Source organism: Euwallacea fornicatus, chromosome 9, assembly GCF_040115645.1.
Source record: "Euwallacea fornicatus isolate EFF26 chromosome 9, ASM4011564v1, whole genome shotgun sequence".
NCBI classification, from domain to species: domain Eukaryota; kingdom Metazoa; phylum Arthropoda; class Insecta; order Coleoptera; family Curculionidae; genus Euwallacea; species Euwallacea fornicatus.
In genome coordinates this window covers 5040102-5066324 of record NC_089549.1, presented here as the reverse complement: position 1 = coordinate 5066324, position 26223 = coordinate 5040102, and the positions used below count along the sequence as shown (strand labels likewise).

General features: G+C 39.4%; 3 protein-coding genes across 6 annotated transcripts in view; 1 reads left to right on the top strand and 2 right to left on the bottom strand.

Moving 5' to 3' along the window:
- Nucleotides 1-29: 29 nt before the first annotated feature.
- On the bottom strand, nucleotides 30-2790 carry LOC136341004 (type 2 phosphatidylinositol 4,5-bisphosphate 4-phosphatase). Its single transcript, XM_066285561.1, has 4 exons — nucleotides 2564-2790; nucleotides 2054-2226; nucleotides 1763-1972; nucleotides 30-1631 (listed from the first exon to the last, which is right to left on the bottom strand). Exons 1-4 carry the CDS (start codon nucleotides 2631-2633, stop codon nucleotides 1350-1352), a joined length of 735 nt encoding a protein of 244 aa, XP_066141658.1. The 5' UTR covers nucleotides 2634-2790; the 3' UTR covers nucleotides 30-1349.
- Nucleotides 2791-3181: 391 nt separating this feature from the next.
- On the top strand, nucleotides 3182-15645 carry Tmep (Transmembrane endosomal protein). Of its 3 annotated transcripts, none has more exons than XM_066285557.1 (8): nucleotides 3182-3448; nucleotides 4276-4497; nucleotides 7553-7718; nucleotides 8062-8320; nucleotides 11395-11564; nucleotides 11623-11864; nucleotides 12407-12491; nucleotides 15315-15645. In XM_066285557.1, exons 2-8 carry the CDS (start codon nucleotides 4285-4287, stop codon nucleotides 15515-15517), a joined length of 1338 nt encoding a protein of 445 aa, XP_066141654.1. In that variant the 5' UTR covers nucleotides 3182-3448; nucleotides 4276-4284; the 3' UTR covers nucleotides 15518-15645. The 3 variants fall into 3 exon arrangements, with proteins under 3 accessions (XP_066141654.1, XP_066141653.1, XP_066141655.1); XM_066285556.1 differs by having other exon boundaries at nucleotides 3183-3452; XM_066285558.1 differs by lacking the exon at nucleotides 15315-15645 and adding an exon at nucleotides 12784-13974 and having other exon boundaries at nucleotides 3189-3452.
- Nucleotides 15646-15812: 167 nt separating this feature from the next.
- LOC136340997 (uncharacterized) overlaps nucleotides 15813-26223 on the bottom strand; it is a 114312-nt gene continuing 103901 nt past the window's right edge. The window contains exons 18-25 of one of the 2 annotated variants that reach the window (XM_066285549.1): nucleotides 25340-25558; nucleotides 25095-25289; nucleotides 24787-25050; nucleotides 23087-23524; nucleotides 22257-23029; nucleotides 20692-22173; nucleotides 19034-19143; nucleotides 15813-18807 (exon numbers count right to left, since the gene is read on the bottom strand). In XM_066285549.1, the coding sequence (XP_066141646.1) occupies nucleotides 18510-18807; nucleotides 19034-19143; nucleotides 20692-22173; nucleotides 22257-23029; nucleotides 23087-23524; nucleotides 24787-25050; nucleotides 25095-25289; nucleotides 25340-25558 (3779 nt within the window). In that variant the 3' untranslated portion in view covers nucleotides 15813-18509. The remainder of the gene's footprint in view (nucleotides 18808-19033; nucleotides 19144-20691; nucleotides 22174-22256; nucleotides 23030-23086; nucleotides 23525-24786; nucleotides 25051-25094; nucleotides 25290-25339; nucleotides 25559-26223) is intronic. The other variant, XM_066285550.1, reaches the window with a different exon arrangement.

Sequence of the window (26223 nt, the reverse complement as noted above, 5' to 3'; positions counted from 1 at the left end):
GCGTATGTGTAAGAAAGAAAACGATTCCATACATTTCTAAAATAAATGTATTCCTATAACGCCGGCTAGCTTATTACAATTCTACCTACAGGTTGCTAAATTGTTTTAGTTATTGTATACAACTTATCTGCATAGATTTCAGTTATTTAAGTCAATATTACTTAGCAGAAATTACGCTTCTAACCCTCTGGAGTCAGTTTCAAATTAATACTTACTTTAACAGATACTAAATCGAAAAAAGAGCCAACATGTTTTCTCACAAGGAATGTTTTTAGATATTTTAGTATTCATTTCAAACCACTCTAAAGGGCACTTATCAAATATTATTATAGAAGAATATGACAGTTTTACCATGATTTTAAATCCATTTTTATTTTGGTAATGGAGACCAAAACTCTTTCGACAAAAAATTTTGGATCTAAGAAGTAAGAATACCACGCGTGGCCATACAGACTTCGAATACGGCTTTACTAACAAATTTCCTGCTTTAATCAACCTTCTCATATCTGTATCGCAATATAGACACATCGTCTTATAGTTTGATTTTATAGGAGCGCATTCGTTCGGTGTCACTAACTCTACGATGAACTGGTATTTCGCATACAGTAATTAAATCAATAAATAACAAATAGGTACGTAATTTAAATTTAACCATTAAAAATATCTATTTCACCATGCTGGAACTCGCCTAATGCAACCCAATATACAAAACACATTTTAAAAAATATCACTAATAAGAAACAGATATTTCTCATAAGGAAACGTGAAATTTAAACGAGTTTTCACTTGATTTTTTTGGTAATTAAGCTACCTGGTAAAGGAACGCCACCCTTGAGATCGGTACGACAAAACGTTATAGAAATTTGTAAGGACTAGTAAAGTTTAGCTGCTATATGCGGCCACCAGTTCGACTCTTTCCTAATTTTTGCGAATTAGCTCTTTGACTTAATTCTTAAAGCACTTAAGATACTAGTAGTTCAATCTACAAAGCTTGACCAGTTTAACAAATGTCTGACGTAGAAGTACGTATCAACACCTATTATTAGACGAATTTAGAAGTGGCCTTTTAAATCGAACAATAATAAACGCGCACTTCGCTAAAAGAAAGCTAGTTTTTCCATGAATATTCCTGTGCTTACAAAATTCCAGATCTACCAACAGAATGAGTAATACATAGTGTTACGGTCAAAAAGCCGCAAGAAACAATGCACGTAAGTTCTTCGTTGAACGTCTTCAGATCACGACTCTTAGTTAAAAAAAAACGTGAAAACTCTTAAAAGCCTCACTGTCCCTCTGTCCATTAATACCATAAAGCTTACTAAATTATTTACAATAAAATCCTTTGTTCTTTACATTGGCCCCTCAATAATGCTTACTTTCATGAAGTAATAATAAATGCTACGCAGTAGGAAAATGGTAGCCAGCAGGAAGGCTCCCACGTAAGCGACGTAGATGCCGCCGTGTTGCTTCGCGTAGGTATACGTACCTGCAGTTACTCCGACGCCTAGAGTCAAACAAATAACTGCTAGAATGAAGAAAATGTTGCCGCGACCTCGTGCGTAGTCGGGACCCACTGATGATACTTTGTGACAATTCGGGCAACGGGCCAAGGCATTGTTCAGCGTGTTGAACTAATAAGAAATTAATCAATGTGTAGATATAGTCGACTGAATGAGCCCTTATCAAAGAACAAAGATGAAAATACAGTAAAGAGCTTGTGACAAGATCAGTCTACATATGGAGCTTTTATGAATGAAATTACCAGAAACGTATCCTGACAATGTCCACATATTACCCGGCACATGCCAGGCATTGAAGGCACGGGTGGGGTCACTGGACTGGGCGCCAAATTGATAATCCTCTTACAGTTCGGTCGCGGACAGGCGATCCTCTGTGATGAATTCTTGCAAATTAACAAGCAGTTGCATGGACATCGAACATACTTTTTTCCTGGTGGGGCATTCCGGATTGGCTGAAATAATTATAACAATAAAGAGTATTACACAATGTACATATGTTTCAATTGACTGAAATTGAATGTGAGATGACTTACTGTTGCCTCATTGCAATGAGCACACTTGACAACATGCTGTTCCCTTTTCCCTGAAATGTCAATCATGGATTGGCAAACACGACAAGTGACCATAGGAACACCCCCTTCGGGTGCTTGATAGAATGGTGGAGGCAATTCATCGGGCCCGATGGGACTGACTGTAGCTTGTCCTCCTGCAATACATAATCGAGAAATAATAATATTGCATGAATATGTGATGTAAACGGTTGGTATAACTTAGGGTGGGCAAATTCACCTCTAGTACTTAGTTTAGTAAGTTAAGTACTTGGAAGGTAGTTTACAGTAAAGGTTATTTAGGGAGTTAAATAATAATAAATTTACCTTAAGTGCCAAAGATGTTAATAACATGTAATAAAATACTGTACTGAAATGTGTGCTGGAATCTTCTTAATAAAGAAAAGATAAAAACTATTTATGATTACTACATAATGAGTCAGTTCCCCTAAGGATTTTAAACGAATTGCAATAGTAATCCCTTTAAGAACTTACCTGATATAGTCCTCTTGTAAGAAGTGTTGTTCTCTTGGGCCAAAAGGGGCTGTCTTTCATTTTCACCCATCGTATAAGCGACTTATGGGCAAAAAAGACCACAGAAGGGGACTACTAAGGCGTTATCCGTATTTCCTAGTGCCGAATTACTTTAATTACGACGTAAACTCCCTGTACATAAAGATGTTTTTTATTTTTATTTACAAAAGACATAATAAATGTCAAAACAGAATTGATTGTGTCACCGTGAACCGTCAGATTGACAATGACAAGTGGTCAAGGTTCAGGATTTGTCTTTATCAGAGCGTTTACCGAACTGACCTTGGGAAGAATCCGTTCGAAATCCGAAATATTCCTGTTGAATTGGTCTTCAGTGCCAAACCGTCTATGAACACCTTTAGTTCTTCACATTCTTCAAGGCCCAAAACCTCGTAAAATTCTGTGACAACTGGTCTGTAGAACTTAGAATGGAAAAAGATTATTGTAATTCTTCTCAGTGATTAGCATGCCGAACGACGTCCCTATGTACCAGGTTACTTAACATAGATGAGTATGGTGTGTTCTGTCGTGACATCTGTCAAACATTGACAGATGACAGCCCTTTTGTTTCAACATAAACGGGATAATTTATTTGGATTTTGCGCCGTAACTTATTTTCAGTATACTATCGAATTCCTAAAATTAAAAATCAGAAGGATTTGGGATCCTGTTTGTGTTGTAAATTGTGTAGTTAAACGGATATTGATGGTTGTTTGTGTTAAAAAACTATGTGGTTCTATCGAGTTTCAATTCAATTGCTTCCTTTGAAGACCTTAAACTTTTAGTCAACTGCTAGTGCAAAGTGGAATTATTCTCCCTGCCCAAAAATCAACATTGAACTTAACTGTAGGTAAGTTGCAGACAACATCCATATGTCATGGAACAGTCGATATTTAAAAAGGACATTATGTCTAAACACAAATGATTACTGTATACCTGAATTTGTATTCCTTTCTTTGCCTTGACCTTAAAGACTAAAAAGTAGGAATCAAGACAAAACACTGGAAAGGAAGGAATAGACTGTGATTAATCAGAAACTAATCTATATGTACTCTCCAGCTACTGTTCAATTAGTCAAAGCCTACTCACGGAAACTAATCTGAATATGTATCTTCCAGAGTACTATGAGACTGCACTTATACTTTGACTACATTTAGTACCATAATAATTTGCAGTTTCAGCTTGAGTATTCCTAATCCACTTAACTCAAAGATGTAAAATATTTAAACAAAATTACATATCAACTAAAATATCATGTCCGTCTCAACTTGTGTTTTTAATTTTAAACCTTCAAAATTGGTAGCTTAGAGGACAGAGTAAATAATTCTTAGCTTTGTGTGCACCCTGACAACTTTCCTCTTTTCGAAGAAACAGAGCCAACTCAATTGACTCTTCAAGTCAGGTAATTAAAGGCCAATTTGAAAACATTGCATTCAAAAGTTTTCACAGCAGTGTTGGTCTGGTAATTGTGAATCTGTGTTAGTATTATGTTGGTGTTGAGTAGATGATTCACAGCTTGATATTCATGTTAGTACAATAATTTAGACTTGGTTCTGTTTATTAAGTGTTTTGGAAGGCAAGGTCAGGCGAGATGAGGCTGATTCAAGACATATTGCATAGAAGATCGTCACTTCAGAAACCTCATATTCAAGCACACATTCTTTATTTTTCAGATAGAGACAATGACATCAGATTCTGCAACCTCACCTGGAAGCACAGAAGCAAGCATTGCAGAAGCTTTCGTAGGAACCGTCAGTTCGGCGATTAAGCCTCTCGTAGTTTCTGGTGACAACGTGCAATCCGGACCTTCAGAACCCATTTTCTTACAAACCAAACTCGCGCAGGGCACTGCGGGTCTCTTTGTCGCAATCTCCTTGTTTCTGACGTGTTCTCAGGTAAGGATCACAATGTAAAAAAGCCTAGCGCACACACTTATGTTAAAGTTTTCCTCTTTTTTTTAAACTTCATTTACGTGACAACTTTTTTCGCCTGGAAAAGGTGGTGCTGCCGCTTTTTTTTTCAACGAAAAATTAAAAAAAATTCTTATTAAAATAATGTCTCATAATCATAAATCTCGACTAGAATTAGCATATTTTTGGATGAGTGTATAATAAATGCCATTATTTCCGGTGGAAAAATTTGCGTCATTGAAGAAACTAGTTTCTCTTTGGAGTAAGGTTATTGGTATATAAAAGGTTGAGTACTATTCATTTTTGGAGGATCAATTCTTATTGCGGTACCTGGGCAAAGTATTCTTCGCAGTGCTAAGCGGTCAATGGTCCGTAAAAGTGGCGTGGATTAGCTGTTTTCGCTTGTTATTTTTGTTGTACACGCAATCCGACTATTTTCACTATAGAAAGGTCAAGAATTCGCTAGTCGTTCTCTAGAAGCACCAAACTGGTACCTTGCGAGGTGGCAAAGTTGTAAATTCTCGCAAATATGCGCATGGGGAAGTACTTTGCAATGGTTTGTATCAGATAAAAAAATCGCAGTAGTTTTATTTAATTCCGTTTGCACAGGGTGTTGAGGATATTAGATTTCTTGGTATTACTGAGGTCGTCGTAAGGTCAGTGCGGGGGTTAATAAATCAAGGTATGATTGATGCTATCTTGGAGATATTTTCTGTTAGATCTAATTACCTTGGGCAATGGTTTTAGATGTTTCGTGGTTTCTAGAAAAATAATAACTTTTGGTGATCATTGTATCAAATTCAGACTGAATAATTATGCAGATTTTAGGTTTTAATATGGAAATCCATGTAATTAGAATATTGGTTTGGGAAAAATTTTAAATATCAGTAAATCCATTTCCAGAATGGACAATTTGCTATAATTAGGACGAGACCGATACGTCTAGCCCAGAATAATAAGACAGTTAACATCTTTAGTTAAAGTTTCCATGTGACATTGACTCGCTGATTCCATGCCTTCAGGGGCAGTTTGGATTTCACGCTTATGCGAGTGTAATATAAGAAGTTTGTGTAACAAATTGCCCACGTTTTTTTTTTTTTAAGCTCAGAGCACATATTTCACCTTTCGGCAGCCACATTCGGTTCAAGGTTGAGCACAAGTCTTTGTTGCAGCAGTAGAGAATGTTGCGAAGATCTGCCTCGGAATGCTACACTGCGGATTATTTGAATTTTGACCGTTTATTGCCCTATTTTGAATTTTATTTTTGATCTTTAATGTTTTGTATGAGTAAAATGTATAAGGCGAAATTTAACGCGCCGTTCCATTACATGTCCCAAATTCGGTTCTCAATATTCGGGATCTCGCGAACTGCTAGATATGCCAACGCGATTGAATGGAGACCTTCACCTAGAGTTATGCTGTGACGAAATCAGCATTCTACCGTTTTAACGTGAATGAACGAGTACATAGGCGTTTGGCGCCTAAGTACTAAGGCATTGGGTACTGTCATTCTGTTTTTTCTCACTCAAATTCACTAGGGAATTAAAGCGGAATTGCAGCACTGTTTGATCAATTAGGATATTTTTAAGCGACCTTGGAAAAAAAACAGCAATGTGGGACACCCTGTACATATGGTTAGACCACCAAGTGATGCCTGCTCGATTTCTGAATATATATGCGAGATTTGAAGGTCTTGTGCATTGAATATAAAGTTGTTAATGTTCTCTTAACCCAGATTAGATATTTTTGGAGCTTTTCGAGGATTATCGGGACTTCCAGGTTTTTTCTACGGTTTCCGCGCGTTGCTCTTTAATGTCCCGTGATGAGAACAAAAAATCGGTTCTAGATTAAAATTGCAATTTAAATTCAATAAACTCGTTTGCTCGCAGTATTTCGTTCTGGGAACCAATTCTGGTATCATCTACGCGATATAATTTAATATTTCCCCATGAAGCGGCCTTGCAAATGCCATTTTATTCACGTAATTATCCAAAGTACCTAATCTCCTGAATGAAAAGGAAAGTTGTTCGTTATTTACCTTTAGTTTATTGTTTGCGCTCATTTCAGATGACTCAGGACCAAGTTCTCCTTATGGTTACTTTTCAAATCTGTTATCTAATCTATAAACGTGTTCTTCTCATGCCAACGCGTCACAGCTGATTTCTACAGTTATATCTGATTTTCGGAAGATCATTCTTGTTTCTGAGAGGATTAGAGCAGATACAAATAAGGACGAGCACGTAAAGGAATCTTTGTGTTAAATAACTATGAAGATTTTCATGTATTTAACGCATTATTACACAGCAAAATTCGATCAAGCGGCAATAGCTAGGGCAAGAGCTTTCACATTGCAATTATCAGTTATGCCCCTATACAACTAATATCGATTACGCCGCGTTATGTTACGCTGGTGCACTATAACAGGTAAACACCGTAAACAGTTAGGAAATCAACCTTATCCGGGACGTAATAGTACATCTTCGAACGCACCCGTTTCTAATGTATTACTTTCTTGCATAGCTGATCAATATTAGTGTAGAACTGTTCTCAAATACTTCGTGAAGATAAAGAATACGCATTTACGCACCAAACTTGAATAAATTTGAGGTATCGACAGATTAGGGCGCAGTTAGTGGAACTCCTGGTGAAACTGCCATTAGGATAATTTCCACAGAAATGGAGAAGTTGACCGATACTCAACTTTAATTCTAGCGTTTCTATGGAAACTATCTTCCCGGTAAAGTTTCCGGGAGGTTGGAGAACCAGGCTTAAAGTGGCACGTACGTACGCCTCTCATCCAACAACGTACATGCCCTAAAACATATAATTATAATGAATTACAATTAGTTGCTTAATTAGTTGTTGTGTCATCCCGAGCTAAATGTTTGAGAAACTTTGCAACCTATGAAGTGATGCTCCGACGGTTACTGAGATGTCGAGTGAGACATTGAGTGCTTTTTTGAAATCTCCGTCAATTTTCAAAAGCATGAAGTGGGAGCGTCACGTTTTTTCTTGAAATAAGTGACTAATTTACGCACAGATTTATCACCACCTGCGATGGTACACCAACCCCGCCGAGCAGCGATGGATCGTCCGTATTCTCTTCATAGTCCCAATATATGCAACTTACTCCTGGATCAGTTTGCTTTTCTTCAATGCTGAGAGCTACTATGTATACTTCTTCACAGTTAGAGACTGTTACGAAGGTATCAATAAACACTAGATGTGCTTGGGAATGTTCACTGGATAGATCTGTACGAGCAGTTTTATTTCGTTTTGATTCCATGCCCGTACACGACCCGAATTGGGGCGACTCGGGAGCCAGCATTTTAAATAAATGTCTCGAAACAGAAGGGGTCCAGTGAAAATTGACAACAGCTGGGTTTGGGAGGGGGCCTCGCGCAATTCCAACATCGTGACAAAACGCGAAAGACATCATGACTAATCACGTGGTCGTCAGTTTTTAGAATAATTAAGGCCCAAAAAGTCTTGTTTCTGAATCCAGCTAATATCAGCTGGGACACGATCAAGCGACATGTTACATTTCAGCCTTTGTAATCTACAACTTCTTGTCCTTATGCTACGAGTACCTCGGAGGCGAGGGCAACATAATGTCCGAAATCAGAGGCAAGCCTATTAGGTCCAGTTGCATGTACGGCACTTGCTGTCTGCAAGGCAAAACCTACACCATTGGGTTTTTGAGGTTTTGCAAGCAGGCCACACTGCAGTTTTGCTTGGTCAAGCCGCTGATGGCCTTTATAATTATATTTCTTCAGGCGTTCGGCCATTATCACGATGGTGATTGGAGGTAAGTGAAATTTAATGTTTTTTTACTGGTAATAGATTTGTTCGCGATTCGCCCCATTACAGGGCATTATCTGATATTAGATTTTTTTCAAGCGAGTTTATTAATATGCACGGAGTACCATTTCAAGTTGCGATTGAAGATTACTCAAAAACGATACGTTGTATGGAAAAAAGTTTCAAATGAATATTGTCCGGTAAAAACGGGGAGATGTCGTGAAGATAGTGACTTTTAGCCAAAACGTAATTTTAAGGTCATTTCAAAGGCTCCTTTTTTTTTCAAATGGCAACCCTGTATTTTTTTTACATATCCTTGTAGACCTTCAAAAAACGAATATCTTGTATTTTAACAATTTTTTATTAGACGTTTTCCTGAGGAGTTATCCTTGATTTTTGTAAAATTTTCAAGATAGTCCAAATTATAGAATTTTTTTTTCTAGAAAAGTTGCAATGCGCATTCTATTTAAAATTCATAACATTCCTTCTATCTAATCAAAAAAAAAAAAAAAAAAATTATATGATTTTTTTTTAATTCGACAAATTAAGTTAAATTCTGATTTGAGAAATCTATTGAAGTAAAATGTTTAAATGAACGTCCTTCCTGATTCAAACACGTCTCAATCCTTATTCGAAAAGAGTTGTTTACGCAACATCACCCTGTTTATCAACTGAAACGCATTTTCAATTCTCTTTTTCATGTCGTCTGCAATTGTTGGTACTCGTGCGTAAACTTTGTCCTTTAAAAAAACTGGTAAGGTCAGATCAGGCGACCTAGGAGGCCAGTTCACAGGACCGCCCCGTCCAATCCATCGATTTGGATACATTTCATCCAGAACCTTACGAGGCATTCTAGAAAAATGGGCTGGACAGTCGTCATGCTAACATCACATCACCCGTCTAATCGCTGGAACGGTTCTGACAATTCCGGAAGATTATTACGCAAGATATTGCGGTATATTTTTTTCACTTCAGTTTCCTTCAATGAAGAAAGGTCTCATTAAATATTCCCCAATAATACCTCACCATACATTCACTGACCATGGTCTTTGATGTTCAACTTCTCTATGCCCGTGTGGGTTTACAGCACTACAAAAATACAGATTATGGCGATTCACTGCACGATGGTTTGTGAATGCGGATTCGTCCGGAAACAAAACGTTGATTTAATTGCTGCCTTGCCCAATTACAAAAATTGACTCGGTTTTCAAAATCGGTTCCATGGAGTTGTTGGTGTAAAGAAATGTGGTAATAATGGTATTTATTCACCGTCAAAATTCTCTGAATACTTGTTTTTGATATTCTCTATATCTTGATGATCTCTATGATCTTGATAGTCTCTATATTCTAAGTCAGCAACAATTTGATGGTAACTTACATGCGGATAGAAGGCAACAGATGCAAGAACTGCTATTTGATTTTCATCATGTGTTGTACTTCGGCAGTGATTGCGTTTTTTTGCCTTCAACATTTTCGTTTCTTTGAAACTTTTAATGATATTGTTGAAAATTGTTCAACAGGAAACTCTCATCCGGAAATCTTTCAGCATCAAGTTCTACTGCCCGACCAACATTTCCTCCAGCTTTTCCATAAATAAAAATCATTTTTAATTTTCCATTCAATGTGTAGCGATCCATTTCAATTATTGAATTTTGAAATGAAAAGAATAATTTTTAAATAATTTCACAAAAAACAATTATATTGATTGTTTGAAAAAAGTGTTGAAAAAGTTGAAAAAAGAATATCTATTTCCTGCAGACCTTGTTTTAAGGCAGACTAATAAGAGAAAATTTAAGCAAATGTTTTTTTTAATAGAAATAATGTTTTTTTGATTGGATGGAACGATTTTTATGAAATTTCAACAGAAAATGTACTGCAAAATTTTGAAAAAAAAATACAATAATTTTGACTGTCTCAACAATTGGACAAAAATCAAGGAGCATTCTGCAGCAAACGTCTAATAAAAAATTGTTAAAATACAAGTTATTCGTTTTTTGGCGGTCTACAAGGGTTTGAAACAAAAAACGGGGTTAGCATTTGAAAAAAAAGTTGCCCTTAAAGTGACCTTAAAATGACGGTTTGGTCAACATTCCCTATCTTCACGACATCTCCCCCTCTTTACCGAACAACTTTTATTTGAGTTTTTTTTTCATACAACGTACGGTTTTTGAGTAATCTTCAATCGCAGCTTTAAATGGGACATCTTGTATACACCAAATAATAACGCTGCAAATATTTGTGAAAACGTTCTTAGACACTTTTTCTTAATTTAAATAACCGGATGGCCAGCAGTATCTCCTGATTTTACACCGTTAGATTGTTTTATGTTTATATTGGGCTAAGTTAATCTGAGGAGATATGTCTGGTGCAATTTTTCGATCGTTACAATTGTTTATTTTTTTTGCGAGTTTAAAAATTGAGATTAAGACAGATTTATAGATAAATCCGTGTTAGATGTGAATTTTGTTATTGATTAATTACCCGCCGAACCTTGTACAATACAATTATTTAGATTCCTGATTTGAAAGAATGTGGGCAAATTATCCAAAAATTACTTTATTTGCACCTTTTATCTAAATGTACTGATAGTGATTTATCCGAGATAAAGAAACAATGAAGTCATGAATTTAGGTGGGTATCACGATTTTCAAAGAAACATTTTTATCTGCGAAAAGAAATTGCTTAAATGCGGGAAAAAATAATTAAAATGAAAAATAAAAGGCGATTTAAAAAACCCATATAGTGGAATTTTGACCAGTGGTCACATTCTTTCAATTGTTGTCAGATAATTGCACTTTTCTAGCCAGATTAAAACATTAAAGAGCTCAAGGAATAATGTGACGTGTGTTTTTCCGGTTATAGATTATAAGTATTGCACTCGTTAATTTAGATTTAAGTGTTAATTAGAAGTTTAATTAGTAACTTAACTCGAATTTGAAATTAACAAATTTTTGGTAATTATCTAAGAACTCGCTGTTTGTGCCTTAGTCCGTTTCTGACATCTGATTTATGTGTCGCTAGTTTAATTACGCATAATTAGCATAAACTTTACAGAATATTCGCAAATCGGTCTATTTTCAGCCCTGACGGCGGCTACATCTACATAACGATAATCTACAATATCTCCATTTCCCTTGCCTTATACGGCCTGTTCCTGTTCTACTTCGCCACTCGCGACCTTTTGACACCATTCGAGCCTGTACTTAAGTTTTGTACCGTCAAGTCTGTGATCTTCTTGTCGTTCTGGCAAGGTAAACGCGACTGTTAATACGTCAGCAAGCAGACTTACACCGATTTGTTCTGTAATAGGAGTGGGATTGGCAATACTTGAAAAGGCAGACGTGATATCACCAATAATCGACAGCAGCGGTACTAGAACTTCGGCGGGTACCGTGTCAGCCGGGTACCAGAACTTCTTGATCTGCATCGAAATGTTCTTTGCTGCCGTAGCTTTGCGCTACGCTTTTCCGCACAGGGTTTACGTACAGGGTTGCGTGACCGATTCGAGAGGACGGTCTGTTACCATGCAGAGCATTTCTAGCAGTTTAAAGGTACCAGAAAATTTTTTGTTTTGTAAGTTTTGACGCAAGTGAGGTCCGAGCCTTTTGATACCTGAGAAAAACAGAATTTATCACTCATTTTGCGCGTTGCGTAACTTTTATTATAATAAGCGTTGCCATCGTGACCATTAAATCGGTTTCGTTAGAAATCGAATGCGTTAAAGTAACTTTAACGTTAATCGTATGTGTTAAATAGAATGTTTTTCCTATCAGCGCATGCGTGTGGGCTTTTGTATGTAATTGGATGCTGAAAGTAAACGTTTACCGCACGTATGTGCTAATAGTTATTTGCGTGCAGAGGAGTGAAAGAAGGTTACACTGAGGGCCGAAAGCCGAAGTTTATTCGAACAAGGGGTATAGTATCACTTTACTGCATGGTTTTTGTTAGTTAACTTACTGTTGCCGCACGCACGCAAAATGTGCGGAATATTGCTACTGTCAGAGTGCAAAAGCGTGTGTTAAACGTATTGGTTTCTTACCTGAACAGGTACGGATGGTTTAAGTTTTTTTTCCAAAATGTCATAATTTCATAGGAAACGATGAACCCGAAGGATATTATGACGGATGCCATTCACAATTTCCATCCTCAGTACCAGCAATATACGCAGTATAGTTCTGGTAAGCATATTTGTCTGTTTTGTTTCGTTTAGATCTTAGGCTGGCTCGTTTTTTTCGTGTACTTTTTGCATTTTGGTTTAGAACTTTATCGACATTATCTGAATAATTCTGCAACAGTTGTGCAACTGTGCGAAGCTCCCAACAGAAAAGTTCCCATGCGAAGGTAAATCAAGGGTAGCGTGCAATTGCGCAACTGCTGACGCTGCTGAACGCAGTCGTTGTGAGCTAAGCCGTATATAACTTAATTTGGATGTGACATGTGACATGCATGAGTTGAACCCGCTTTTTGCAGATGTCATATCACACCAGCCGTATGAGAGACTGTGATTCCAGCTAGCGCATGCCTCCTGCATGATGGATATCGCTTCAGACGGCTAGTGTGCCTTACCATATTACATTATTATACGAATTGTTATTTTCCGTGGATTTTCTGACTACTCAGGGACTATTTTTTACATTTGGCATGTTCTTGAAGAAGCCTTCGACTCAGTATTTTCGCTTTAATTGTAATTTTTGTTTAAATGCTGTTATGACCATAAAAATTATATAAGAAAATTTGCCATCCTTTGCTCTGATTGAATTTGAGAAGTTCCTCAAATGATGGGAAAGGCCCCAAAATACGATTAAAAAAGGCTAATAGGAGCAAGCTGAGCTTGTTCGCTGTGGCCAAAAATGCAGAAAGAAAGCGGTTTCTGTTCTGTTTGGAGGCTTCTTGCGATTATATAAAGATGTGTAGTATACCCCTCAATGGGGAAGCCGATGAAGAAAACTTTCAAAATTTTGAGAAGAAAGTACTATTCCTGATCAACTTATCCTCTTGCAGATACAGGTAATGTGCTCAGTAGTTTTCAATAAATCCTTGCTGTTGCACCAGTGTTTTGAGTCTCGCACGTTCCACTATTCGGAAACTTGTACATCTCTGTAATTTTTTTTTGTATATACCCCCTAAAATCCCAAAAAAGTGATATTTTCCTTTCTGACTTATTTTTTGAACGATTCCACTGTATATTAAGTACCTGTTCTTTTAATGCCATTATTCACTCTCAAAACTCTTTAACTAGTTCATAAATAATCATTGTTGAATAGCTCTGATGTAGATGAGTGATACTTAATGCATATACGTAGAGTTTATGACTTCTATATATTTTTTGTTAGTTTGCTAGAAATAAATATAGATGAATAAACTATAAAAATGACCTCAATGAGTATTTTTGGTCTTGAGAGACCACGCATACAGTGATATTAGTCGAGTTGCAAACCTTAAAGGTGGCAGTTACACGGTAGAATTTGCTTATTCTGGAGTGTTATGATCACGCATGTCCGTTAGTGTCTTCATCGCTTGATGCGTCACCATTACTTAATGTATTGTATATAGTAAGTATATATTTTTTTAATTTTAAAATTATTAATTGGCCTATTATTTTTATTCTCTTTTAGTTATTGACGTTCTTTTTTAATAAACTGGCTTGGTGTATATAGACGACTATTTGGTTTCCTTTATGTGGTTGCATAATTACTATTATTTACCTCCCGACGTTTTAAGTATTTGTCGACCGTGGTTGCCCTGGACGATCTCCACCCAGTGGTCCAAACGTCATCCACGCATTCTTTCAGCAAAAGCGTTTCACTCTCAAATCGACATCAGCAAATTTCCTAATTTAACATCCTTTCCAACCCAGAAGCACCATCTTAGAGAACTAAACAATGTGCCAGATTTGACCGTTACCGAGTCCTAAGGGCATGCGCCGGAGTTTGTCAAGTGTCTCACAACATTAGGGTTACGTTGAACATCTACTATACATCTACAGGTATTACCTGTTTAAGTGGGAACATAGGGATTGCGCAGATGGAAGAAGGACTGTGTAAATTCAAATATCCCTCCGAAAAAGACCCACGAAGTGGGTTGGAAGCCTAGCAGGGGAAATGGGCGGAGTCAGTCCAGTGTTTTGCCAGATCTAGCATCGTTTCAGAATTTTCACTGATACAAGTTCTAATAATAGATCAATGTTTTTTTTTTTCATTTATTGGAATTGGTGCTTTTTGCTCTGATGTTGAAAAAAATCCATCGCCGCGTAATAGATTCTAAAGTAAACATTTGATTGGAGACTGACTCCACCCACTTCGTTGTTGGACTTTGTCGGAGGCGTATTAAAACTTGTAAGGCTCTTCTCCCATTCGTACAATTGCTATGTTTCGACTTGAGCTGTTGATACCTACCTACCTCTACATCGGAATCCTGCTCAAATGAAACGGCATATTGCACAATGAATACGAAATGCTACTCACGAACGCGACGTTTGCGCACGAGCCGTAGGCGAGCGCAGTAAACCATCTGAATAGTCATTTTGTACAAATTATATACGATACTCTTTTGTTGTCGTGAACTCCAGTATCAAAATGTGAAAAACAACTTTATTTCTTTATCGGCGCACATGCTACCATTAAGAAATGAAACCATGCGAAAATGGAGGGTTTTTGCGATGCGATTTGTGAGTCGGTAACAGTGCGATATTCTGACCCCCGTAGAAACAAATAATTTGAGCTACACGATTCTTAACGTAACGTAACTTTGTGCAATTGGGGCCGCCTTATGTAACTTCCCTCTTAATGCAGGGTGTCCTCAAAATCAAACGTACAGGGGGCCATTTTAGGGATTATACGTCCGAAAACTTCGTATAAGCACAGATCAGCAGATGGAGTCTAAGGCAGCACGACTGACTTCTACATTGCTAGATCTGGAGCTCTTCGCAGTACGGTGAAGTCGGTTGACCGGGGTGATTTCGTCGAGGGTGAGAATTGTCATTTTGAAATCAATTATTTCAGGTGGGAAAAACAGTAGAGGTATCCGACTGTCTCAATATGACCCAGACGATCCGATGAGTCCTAGTGGAGGGACGGTGCCGCACTCGTATAACAGCTTGGACAATCGATCCAAACCCCCAGTAAGTCTCGGCTCAAAAGTTTCAACCATTTCTCAAAATTATACCGAAAAAACCATGTTGCTGAGCTCGGACGAAGAGAATTAACTTTTACAATTTGTATCTTAGCGTAGGTAGCTACCTACGGATATTTAAGTCATTAACTTATTTTTGTTATAGCTATATATTATATTATAGATTGAAGAATATAAATTAATAAAAATTAATGTTGGAAAGGATTCGTATTTGATCACGCATTCCCGGACTCATTCGCAAATGTCTTAGCGTGACTTTAAACCGTTTAGGGGTATCCGTTAAGTTTCAGGGCGGCGAGGGCGGAGGGAGGCAAGACTTCTCTGGATGGATAAGAGATTTATGGTGAAATCCATATAATAAAACACCGTTTTGAAAACAAAGCTGTGTATTACTAGAGTAAGGGGTTATCAGTAATGACGACTACACATCAAAGAAAATATAAAATATCTTCGCATGCACGATGTCTTTATAAATGTTATATGTAGTTTTCAAACGTTAATTAATATAATTTGTTGAAAATACGATTGATGATTCGTCAAAAAACAACAACAATGGTCCTTCCTTAACGGCCTTCTCTCGCAAACTGCAAGTCGAAGCAACCGCTCTGAAGAGTAGGTACCCGTTATATTTTAGAATTACGAGTGCAAGGTTATAAGTGAATAGATTGCTTATTTGTGCATCGATATACGATTAATTTGCTCCCTCTATAATATTAGTTAGGTAATTATATATTGCTGAAGAGTAAAGTTCCGAAAAGAGATCAGAAGACTTATCACAGTGGTATCAAAAGTTAAGGTAGACGATACCTGCAAATAAATTACCGAGTCGAAAACCCGATATTCGAGACTATCGGGCCGCCTAGTGCCTCAGCCATTTTTCAAAATGTACTTTAAGACGTAACGACCCATCAAGGACTCTTCGTAATGTGAATTTTGAAAATTAACAAAATGTCTGAATGAGTATGAATTGTTCACAAAATGCACAAAGGAAATGAAGTGGTTTTGTGAACTTTCTCTCTTTCACTTATTAGTAAGCGCCTGGGGGATATCTAGAGTTACACAAGACCTATTGTGGATGATTGTGATTGCCTTCCTACGCGTGCTCCATTTTCGTGTTAACTATTGTCATGTTAACGTAAAAATTAACATCGCGGGCTAAAAATGTCTTTTGAGAAAAGGATGAGGACCAGCCATCAACCATCAGTGTTTGTGGAATTGATTTGATATATTGAAATTTTCGTTAAAAAAAATATCGAAATTTGGAAGGAAAACAGAGACAGAGCTTCGTCGTGTTACCAATATAGGACCGTTTTAAAGGAGCCTAACTTTTCGGCTACCATGTACATAACTGCCCCTTTTGCACGGTTCCATGATGACAACAACCTTTTTAAACAAATTCATGTGTTCTTAAATATCCCCCAAAATCTGCCGAGCTAAACCCTCTCAGCCTTATTAGGGCTAGTAGGTAGGTATCTACCTATGGGTACCCATTCCACTCGGGTGTATACCTTTCTGGGTAAGTACTCACCCCAACCCCTAGTTTAAACTTGACTGTTTGACTCTTCGTAAATACCCAGGAAAAATTGTTAAAGCCTATCTAACATAAAACCTCCAGTTAAAACTATCTAAGAGCTTAGGTCGAATATTCCAGAGTGAGACCTACGTCTATTTGGTTACGTTAAAAATTCAATAGGGCGCGGACAACACGTCGTTTATTCATTTGAAAATTAGAGATTTGATCCGTGAAAATGGATCATATTAATCCGATAGTTTGAGCTCTTTCTAGGTAAAAGTAACTATCCAGAAACGTATGGAACAGCGGGTCCTTTATGGATTAAAAAAAAAAATTCTTGAGAATGCATTTCTAGAGTTTTTTCCTTCAAATCCATTCTCAGAATCGATACAAATTGACACATTCGTAAGCTAATCCGGAAATAACAGAAGCCGTATGTTCGCGCCACATATCGCGTGTTCATTAAAAAAGATTACGATAGGCGGAGGACGTGTGGCGCTTATTGAGCCACTTTAACTTTGGGTGACAACGTCACCCTTCAAAAGTCATTAAAATTCCGTTTATCCAAGACATACCCCTAAGGTTCTAACGCCTATTGGGGCTTTTTTTAATGAACTCCCGCTAGTTGAGAAATAATAGCTCTTCCTACGCAAAAAGACATGTCGAATACTACGTTTTAGTTATAGTAGAAAATCAGTCTCATTTACAAGCCTTTATGAATATTCACCAAACCAGAGCAGTCCTATTCATTGCCCATTGGGGCAATTACTGTATTCCGCAGCTAAAGTCTGAGTATTGAACTTAAGCGGCTGCGTCACGGGTAAAATACCCATTAGCTTTTCCATATTCATCTTCGTAGCTACATGAAACATGAGGTGTACGAGCGCATTTCTGATAAGGGTAAAAGTAATTTTGCACAGGTGCTTAATTAATCGATTTTCTAATTAATTACTCTAGCCACTGGCTTCCGTTAAAATGGTCAAATTTGTTTGGGTGAGACTTGGTAAGAAGTGTCGGTGTCACCTATAAATTGGAAGATTTTTTCCCGGTTTTGGAAGTCTTAACAGAGTCCCTGGGGTATGGTTAAAACTATTTAAGGTAAAAAACGATGTAGGTCAGCTTCAGTTTTATCGAGAACGTAATAAAACAATTTTGTACTTAAAGGTAAGTGTTATGCAGTGCATGCTGCCATCTATGGGACACGTTTAATGACGCGATCTCGCAAGCTCTATGCTCAGACTTTATACGACATAGTATTTCCCATCCTCTCGATGTATAATATATTAATGTTCCTATGCTAAATGTACAATTGCGTTAATTATGAACAACGAAATTGGACGATTCACATTTAACATCACAAAACTGTCGTATTCGCAAAAGAAGAGTTTATGCAAGCTAAATTCGAATATGTAAATGGTTAATGATTGAGCGTTTAAAATCCTATTTCGTAACAATAAATATGTACATATCAAACCACTGAAAACCGTAAAACAAGTTTTTACACTCCTAAATAAAATATATCTGGGGAGAATCCCCGGATAGCCACTAACCACTACTCGGAATTACCATGTTTTTCCGAAACAGTCTCTTTAGGCCAAGTACGCTCCTGCAGCGAATCCCAATGTTTGTATTTAGTGCTTTTATTATTTTTTCCGTTTAGGCCCGCATTAGTCTGTAATTTCCCTATACTGTTACTCTTGCAGATCTCCACTTTAATTCTCGCCCCTTTTGATTGGTGTAACAATGGCGAGGTCACCATGGGTGAATCCTCTTCGCTGTCGAGACTGTCGGTGTCCGGACTGGCCGTCCGCTCGCGCCTTTTCAGGCTTTGTTCCAGTCTTCGTAGAAACCTATTAGACAGTTGGTTAGAGACGTTTGTCCACGACTGTTGTTATGAAAATATGGTCATGTGAAGCAGTGAAGCTTGGCGTTCACTCGTACAATGGTGAGTAATATTAAAGTAATGAAGTCGTGAATTATGAAACCTTCCGAGAAGAACTGCGCATGCCTAAATAGTCGAACGAAAATCTTTTAGACGGCTTTAAAGGTCGAAAATACATAGAGGTTGCCACTCACCTAATTTGATTGCTAATAGCTCGAAGCCTGCTGACTTTTTGGTACTTTGGCTGGTTCTTGCTAAAATCTAGCGATCGAGATAGCATTGGGCAGTTGGGGTTGGAGTCGTCCTGCGGGAAAAAAGCGTTTTTAACGTCAATGCTATAACAAGCAAGATTTATTTTTAAACATGGTACATGTAGACGAATCAGGCTTGTGCGTCTTTCTCTCTTATCGAGCTTCAGCAATGAGGAGGTAGAGGGCGGCACTGTATATATTTCCTGCTGGCCTTAACCCAGCGCTATTTATGTGGCCTTTCTCGCTTACAGGTTGTCCAGTACTAAAATTGATAAATGTTATAAACGACGCGATTCCATTGCCAACCTATACATTCAAAATACGAAAAATTTCAATTGGGAATGCGTCTCAAGGTACACAATAATTATGTGGATAAACTGCTGCTAGTACTTGGACCTAAGGGCAATCCCTTAACGTTTAGGAAAATATTTAAACTTGAAAAGTGTTGGCGACAGAGGGCGCGGTGTCCCCAAATTGTATAATGTATGTTTTATTTTAGTGATTCCACTGATAGTCGCTGTTGATAGCGACAGTGATGCGTTGAGCGATTGATATACATGAATGCAAATTTTTATTATAAATTTCGAGAGCCGCAAATAAACAAATAGTTTTTGTAAAAATTTTAACGCATTTGCATTATGCAAGATAAAAACATTAACATCCCGTATCTTCACAACCATTCATTTTTTTCATTTGATGTAGATTGGGCTAAATCATCTTCTGCTGTCGTCGATAATCTATGAGACAAGCTAGTACAGAGTTTTGAATGACACTCTCTTTAAATATATTTCGTTGATTACCGTAATTTGGATTTATTTTCTAATGTTGCTATATTTATTAAAGAATGATATTTAAGGTAATACGTCTAAGCTTTCAATATTACTTTATGCTCTCTTTGATATTTATTGTCGGTTCCGCACAAGTAGTACTCAACTAATCATTAAATCGGCAACGCCCCCTGAATTTTAGCGTTATGACGTGCATCGATTTTAGTACTGGACCAAGCTACGAAGATATTACCAGTTCAAGCAGAAACATAGGGATTGTCTAAGTGGGACAAGGACCGCATAAAGTTTAATACGTTTCCGACAAAGACCGACGACGAAGTGGGCGGAGCAAATCCGGCCAGCGCTTCTACTTCGACGTCTTAATTTTTATTGATTTTACTACTTTTGCGGCTATAGCAATTCTCAAAAATATCCGAACAAAAGGTGGCAATATAAATAAATGAGAAAAAAAACTTATTATTTCATCACTAATACTTATATTAATTAAGCCTGAAACGGTAAGAGACCTGGTGATAGTTGACTGACTCTGCCCACGTCAGTCGCTAGCCTCGCAGTCCACTTCGTTGGTCGTTGTCCGACGCATATTAACCCTTATACAGTCCTTCTCCCGCTTGCACTATCCCCATGTTTCTATTTGAACTGGCGATACCTGCATGTATGAATGGAATGGACATGAACCGAGTTGACTTGAGTTTCACACTCTGAACCTACTCCGACATAGGTAGGAACTTATTACGAAGTATAATAAGAGAAAAAAAGATGGAGCATGAACATGCTTTCTGTTGGCACTTGTTATAACACTAAAACTCTCACCTTGTCCTCTCCGGACGACCTGCTGTTTTTCTGATCGATCCAGCCAATGGGCGACGACCATCGAACAGTGTCGGGACTCGGGCTGGATGTGGAATGTTTGATTACCTCCCTCGCGGACACTACACTGTCCGAGCTAGAGGACGAGCTGACCACCTGCGTTCTGGCCAGTCTCCTCTTCGGGCTCAATTTTCTCGGCGGTGGCACTTTGTAGAACGCATCTTTGATATTGGGCACGTCTAGGTGATTCAGCCAGGTTGCGTTCTGATACTGTTTCGTTGGACTTGGGGTCTTGCAGGTACGTACCGTACGTTTCTCTCGCTTTCTCCCCACCTTCTTGTGTTGTGTTACAGTAATTACGTTTACCTTGTCTGAGCTAGGAAAGTCGTAGAGTCCATCGGAGTCGGTGAACGGCAGTAGATCCTTATTTTTGCTGTAAAAAAGTGGAGAGAAGCGACCCATTCCCGTCGTCCGGTCACTTAAGGGGCTTTCACTGCGCGAGCTCATAGGACTCAAGTACTTTTCTCCTGTAGTCGAGTCCAGTTGGACAATTATTGAAGGCAACTGTAATGAGTTCTTGCTAATTGTGAGCGGGGACAGCAACCGGTCAATGGAGCTCTCTACGCTTACGCACTTCGCTACGCGCGGAATGGTCAAAGCAGCGGGTACTGGTAAGTCTAGCAGCAGCATTTTAGTGTCGGAATCGCTCATAAACACTTCTAGCTCTTTAGCACTCTTAACGTCACCTTCGTCGATTTTCTCGTCTATGTGATCGGTGCCAATACCCTCATCGTTGGACTCCAGTAGTGGATCATCAGAAAGGGTTTCCGAGTCCGAACGTCCTCTTCGTTGGTTGTCTTGGCCGGTCTTCATGTCTCTTCCACCAGAATCAGTGTTGGATCGTAATACTGGAGTCAGCGACTGTCTCCTCAAGCACCCGTGTCCCGAACCAGGGGGTCCTTGATCCTCCATTTCGCTCGGACATAATGGATTACTAGATCCGCACCTGGAAGGACCAGGACTGGCCATGGAACTGTACCCAGAAGAGCTGAGATTGGACTCCGAAGTATGTTGCTCAGCTCTATGTGCCATCGAAAAAGGGCTCAAATAACTCATCCCCCCTGCTGGCCCTCCATGGTGACCGGGAATTTTAATGGCTGGTGAATTGGGCTCTATATCCGATTCGGCTTCACTCATATTGCACGTGATGGTGATCAAAGGTGGGGCGCTCGGCAGGTCTAAGGACGTTGGCTTCTCAAAGTCTTTGAACATCTTTCGCCCTGACTTGGCAGTAGGAGGAAATTGGAAGACTGTATCTTGGTGGTGGGGGAAAGAGCGGTGAGGAGGGGGTGAACCTGGAATCAAAATAGTAGGCGGTTTGTGAGTTGGGGAGGGTGTTTGGATCATGAGAGTGGGGATGATTAAGGGAGGAGGGATTGGATGTGGGTCCTTCTCGTTGATTTGACCAAGAGTGGATGAACGATTCTGGAAAATTGTATTAACGCATTACGACTGGAGGCTTCCACGGCCGATTACAATATAATTTGAAATCTATTTTCCGAAGTTACCTTTGTTTTGTACAAGGCACATTGTTGCATGGCTGCAGCTTCCTCCATAATGAGCCCGTCTTCGGCTTGAGGGTCGATGGCTATATCCGGACACCTGACTTCGTCATCGTCGCTGCCGCTCACAGATATATTGGGAATTTCGATTGAAATTCTGTCATCGCTGTTGTCCAGGTCGTCCAAGGAGGACGCGGACATTTGACAGACAGCCCGCCTGGCTATCGGCGATTGGCTTCTGCGCATGATCGGCGTGATCGCGGGTGAAGGCATCGGTGAGGGCAACGGAGTAGGCAATTCCCGAATGGGAGAAAGGCACTTGTTGATTGTGCTTGGTATTTCCAGCAATATCGTCGGAGGGTGCAACAAATTCATCCCGCTTCCTGAAGACCTGTGTGCGCTCAGCGGGTCCAAAACTGGCACTTCAATGGTGCTCTGAGTGTAGCTGTGGTGGTGGACAGGACTCTCTGGAGCTCCGCTGGAGAAAGATACTGGAGTGTGAATCGAGGAGGAAGATGATTCGTCATCGCCCACAATGTCCTCATGGGGGCTGGAGGCAGTAGGAGTGGTGGAAGGGGAAAGTTTAAGGGAACATGGAAGGTTAGCACTGGCAGAAGTAGAGGAGAAGTTGCGAAACATTGCAAGAATAGAGTCTGCACTGGCAGGCTTCTGCTTCCCTATGGGGCTTTTATTCTGGCGTCTATTGATTAAAAGATCCGAAATGCTGGAACTGAGGGCGGTAGGAATAGCCAAGTCTGAGCTGGTAAATGAGTCGCTGCCTAGGGCATAAAAGACACCATGAGGAAACGAATGTACGGTATTTCGCTAGTTTATACCCTGATTACTAGAAGTGCTATTCGGACTCCTAGCGATAACGCTTGGAGACGGCGGCGTGCTGGCTGGTCTCGGAAAAATACACCCCAACTTATTAGTCTGCATAATCCCCATCTCCATATCCGACCCAGAACTCATTTCCGCACTGACTTTATTCAGTAATCGTGCAAAAGTGACCTTCTTCTCCAATTTGGGGTCATTCAAGGCAGTCAAGGCGGGATCGGTGTCCGAAAGTCTGGTCTCTTTGATAATAACTGACGGCGCAGATTGAATACCGCTGTTTTTGCGATCGGTCATCTGGATGAGCTCGCCCAAGCTGACCCTTTTGGAGACATGCTTGTTCACTGGAGAGATAAGTTGTTGAAGGATCTGCTTCTTTTCAGCTACGTTCTTTTTTGTGGGTGTTGAGTTGTTACGCTTCTTTTTGGGTGATGGGCTACCTGGGAGCATAGGGCGTGTGTCAATGGTTGTAAATGGGATATAAGTTCGCATAAAACACGTCAATAGTCGTGAGCAGGTATGGATAGAATAAGATAAGTAATTTCCACGGATTGAATCATTTACCGGGATCTTCTTGGAGGTAACTAGCAAGGTGCTGTGATGTAAAAAAAACGAAGAAAGTAATCGGTTACTTTTACTCAAACCCGCTCATGTATATTGCCCGTATTATGTGCTTCTTGGGATCAAGTTGATACATCGTTATTCCGGTGGTTATTTACACTGAATAGGTGAATATTTCCCGTTTTGCAAACCCTCCGGAACTCCGAAATGCACCTGCATTATTATAATTTTACATAAATAGCCAAAAGCAAAAAACTAAAAATACCAAGATTCAGTTGCAGATTTGGCCTTAACAACTGTATTCATCGTTGACCCGCATTATCCATCGTGAGCTATACATTTTGGTGTATTTAAATTATTTTAATAAGTTGGCCTGCTCGCTCAACAGACCTATCTCCCTTAGACTTTGGTTAATTTGAAGCCATGGGAAGCTTTATTGAATTGACCTTAATGTGTGATGCATCATTGTAATTAGAAAAAGCTAAATTCATACATGTGAAAATATAAAATATATATAAAATAAAAATTGATGTTGGTTGCCGAAATTCGAAACTTTGTGTCTCTCATAGGTATCGAGATCCCCGTGTTGGAGCTCCAGCGACACACATTTTGAATTGCGTGTTATGAGAATATCAGATTGTTTCAACAAATATTCAGGTAACTTGTGATGAATTCAGTAGTCACACAGCTTGTCCAATCATGTATTAAATTCGTAAGTTTGCTCGTGTGAAATGAAGGTTTGCCTCCGAGAGCAACTGAGTTAAACCGGAGGTCGAGCTTACTTCAACTTAAGGTAAAACATGATTAAACCAGCTGGCCCCTTTTTGAACAAAACAAAATAAAACATTTATTTACAAGTAGTTCAGTGCAACCTACCAGCCACACGCAAAGTGAGAAGGAACAGAGTTATATCTACAAAAAGAGAAGTAAGTGGTTTCAGTATTGACAGTGGAAGGAAAGGATGTGCTTTCAGGATTGCCATAATCCAGGAACGGTTGTGAAGTACGTATGAGTTACATATTTGACATCCCTGCGAAAATTGGCAAGAAATATAAATAGAAGAACAAGACAGAGGTGTACGAGTGAACGGAAGTAGAACAAAACAAAAAGTGGACAGTACAGCGCAGGCTGGGCGCCTTACGTCTCGGGGGCGGCTTAAGTAAATCGTCCAAACTGAACGTGCGCGCCGTGGCGGGTGAATAACCGCCCGCGGCGCCGCAGCTCGCGTGTGGGCTGGTCAGGCTGAGGATGGACGGCTTGCGAATACCCAGACGACCGAAGATGGACCGGCCTTGAGCCGGTCCTGGAGACGGCGTCGCTGCGGCCAAGATGGCAGCAGTCGCTCCCGAAGCTGCAGCCAGCTGCTCTCTCACTGACGTGCTTCGCAGCGAGTGTACTGAAAACTCTTTACCAATAACGCTGGAATCATTCTTATTAGTGAATAAGTACTCCTATTCCGGTTGTCGTCCTCCGCCAAGAGCTTCTCGATTTTCTCTGGAAAATGTCGTTTGGCGCACCAGACTAGTCCGATAACCCCCATCACAACGAAAACGGTCATCAGGCCGAGCCAGAACGGCTCGTGAAGCATGCGCTCGCTTAAAGGCTTGTACGGTATGTGGAGCATGCGTTTCTCGCACCGAGGGCCTGCAAGGAATTTCTGACGCCCCATTTCTCAGAGAAAGTCTCATACGTACCTTCCCACCAGGCATGGCAGCGACATTGGAATCCATTCCCTTTTTCCATGCAAATGCCACGGCTCTCGCACGGGTTGCCCTCGCAAGGTTTGCGCTTTTGCTCGCAAGTTGGTCCTACGTATCCCGGCTTGCAAAGGCACCGGTAACTTGAATTGGTCAGTTGGCAGGTACCGAAGATGCAGGGCTCCAAATCACACTGGGTGATGGCGCAAAATAAGCCTGTTGGGAGTTTATACTATCGATAAAGGCGCTATGAAATGTAAACAAATCGGGGAAAGTGTAAGGTTTGTAAGTTAAATTTAATGACGTGGTTACTCGCTTTTTGTGATTCATATCTCAACAACCATTGGTTGGCCCAATAACTAATTTAGCGCAAATTGCAAGAAATTAAAAAAAAAGCGTAGCAGGAAAAATTGCGGGAAGAAAAGTGTAGGAAAAACGAACTGCCCTACAGCAAGAATTTTTGTCGGTCACAAAACGAGTAGGAACAAAAATTTGTTTAACTTTTCATACAAAACCGGCCGTTAACGAGGAGCATATTTAATCGCTTCAGGAATTTGTATAACAGACGGGAATAATTATCTTTAAATATTCCGCTTTTAGCTTCGTTCTTTGTTCAGGCTTTAACTAAAGCAAACATAAGGTGCGAAAGTGTGGCAGTTGACCTTAATTCCCGCATTGAAAACATCTTTCTACGACCGTGTAAAAATGACAACATTATGCTTTACCCTAACGGAAAATAACGTTTTTCAAAGACATCGTGCGAAAGGAAACATAACAATCGCGACTAATAGTCGCGAAGAGTGTTAGTATACGGATGTGTGACTTTCCTAACTGAAGTGTGCGTTAAGGAAAACAAACGAGGTATGGATACAAAACAAACG

Excerpts from the sequence above, each read along its gene's own strand:
- Tmep (XM_066285557.1), top strand. The coding sequence starts at position 4,285 with ATGACATCAGATTCTGCAACCTCACCTGGAAGCACAGAAGCAAGCATT. Across the intron at positions 4,498-7,552 it reads TGTTTCTGACGTGTTCTCAG|ATTTATCACCACCTGCGATG; the intron begins GTAAGGATCACA and ends ATTTACGCACAG. Across the intron at positions 11,865-12,406 it reads GCATTTCTAGCAGTTTAAAG|GAAACGATGAACCCGAAGGA; the intron begins GTACCAGAAAAT and ends ATAATTTCATAG.
- LOC136341004 (XM_066285561.1), bottom strand. The coding sequence starts at position 2,633 with ATGGGTGAAAATGAAAGACAGCCCCTTTTGGCCCAAGAGAACAACACT. Across the intron at positions 1,973-2,053 it reads CTCATTGCAATGAGGCAACA|CCAATCCGGAATGCCCCACC; the intron begins GTAAGTCATCTC and ends TAATTATTTCAG. Across the intron at positions 1,632-1,762 it reads ATTGTCAGGATACGTTTCTG|TTCAACACGCTGAACAATGC; the intron begins GTAATTTCATTC and ends ATTTCTTATTAG.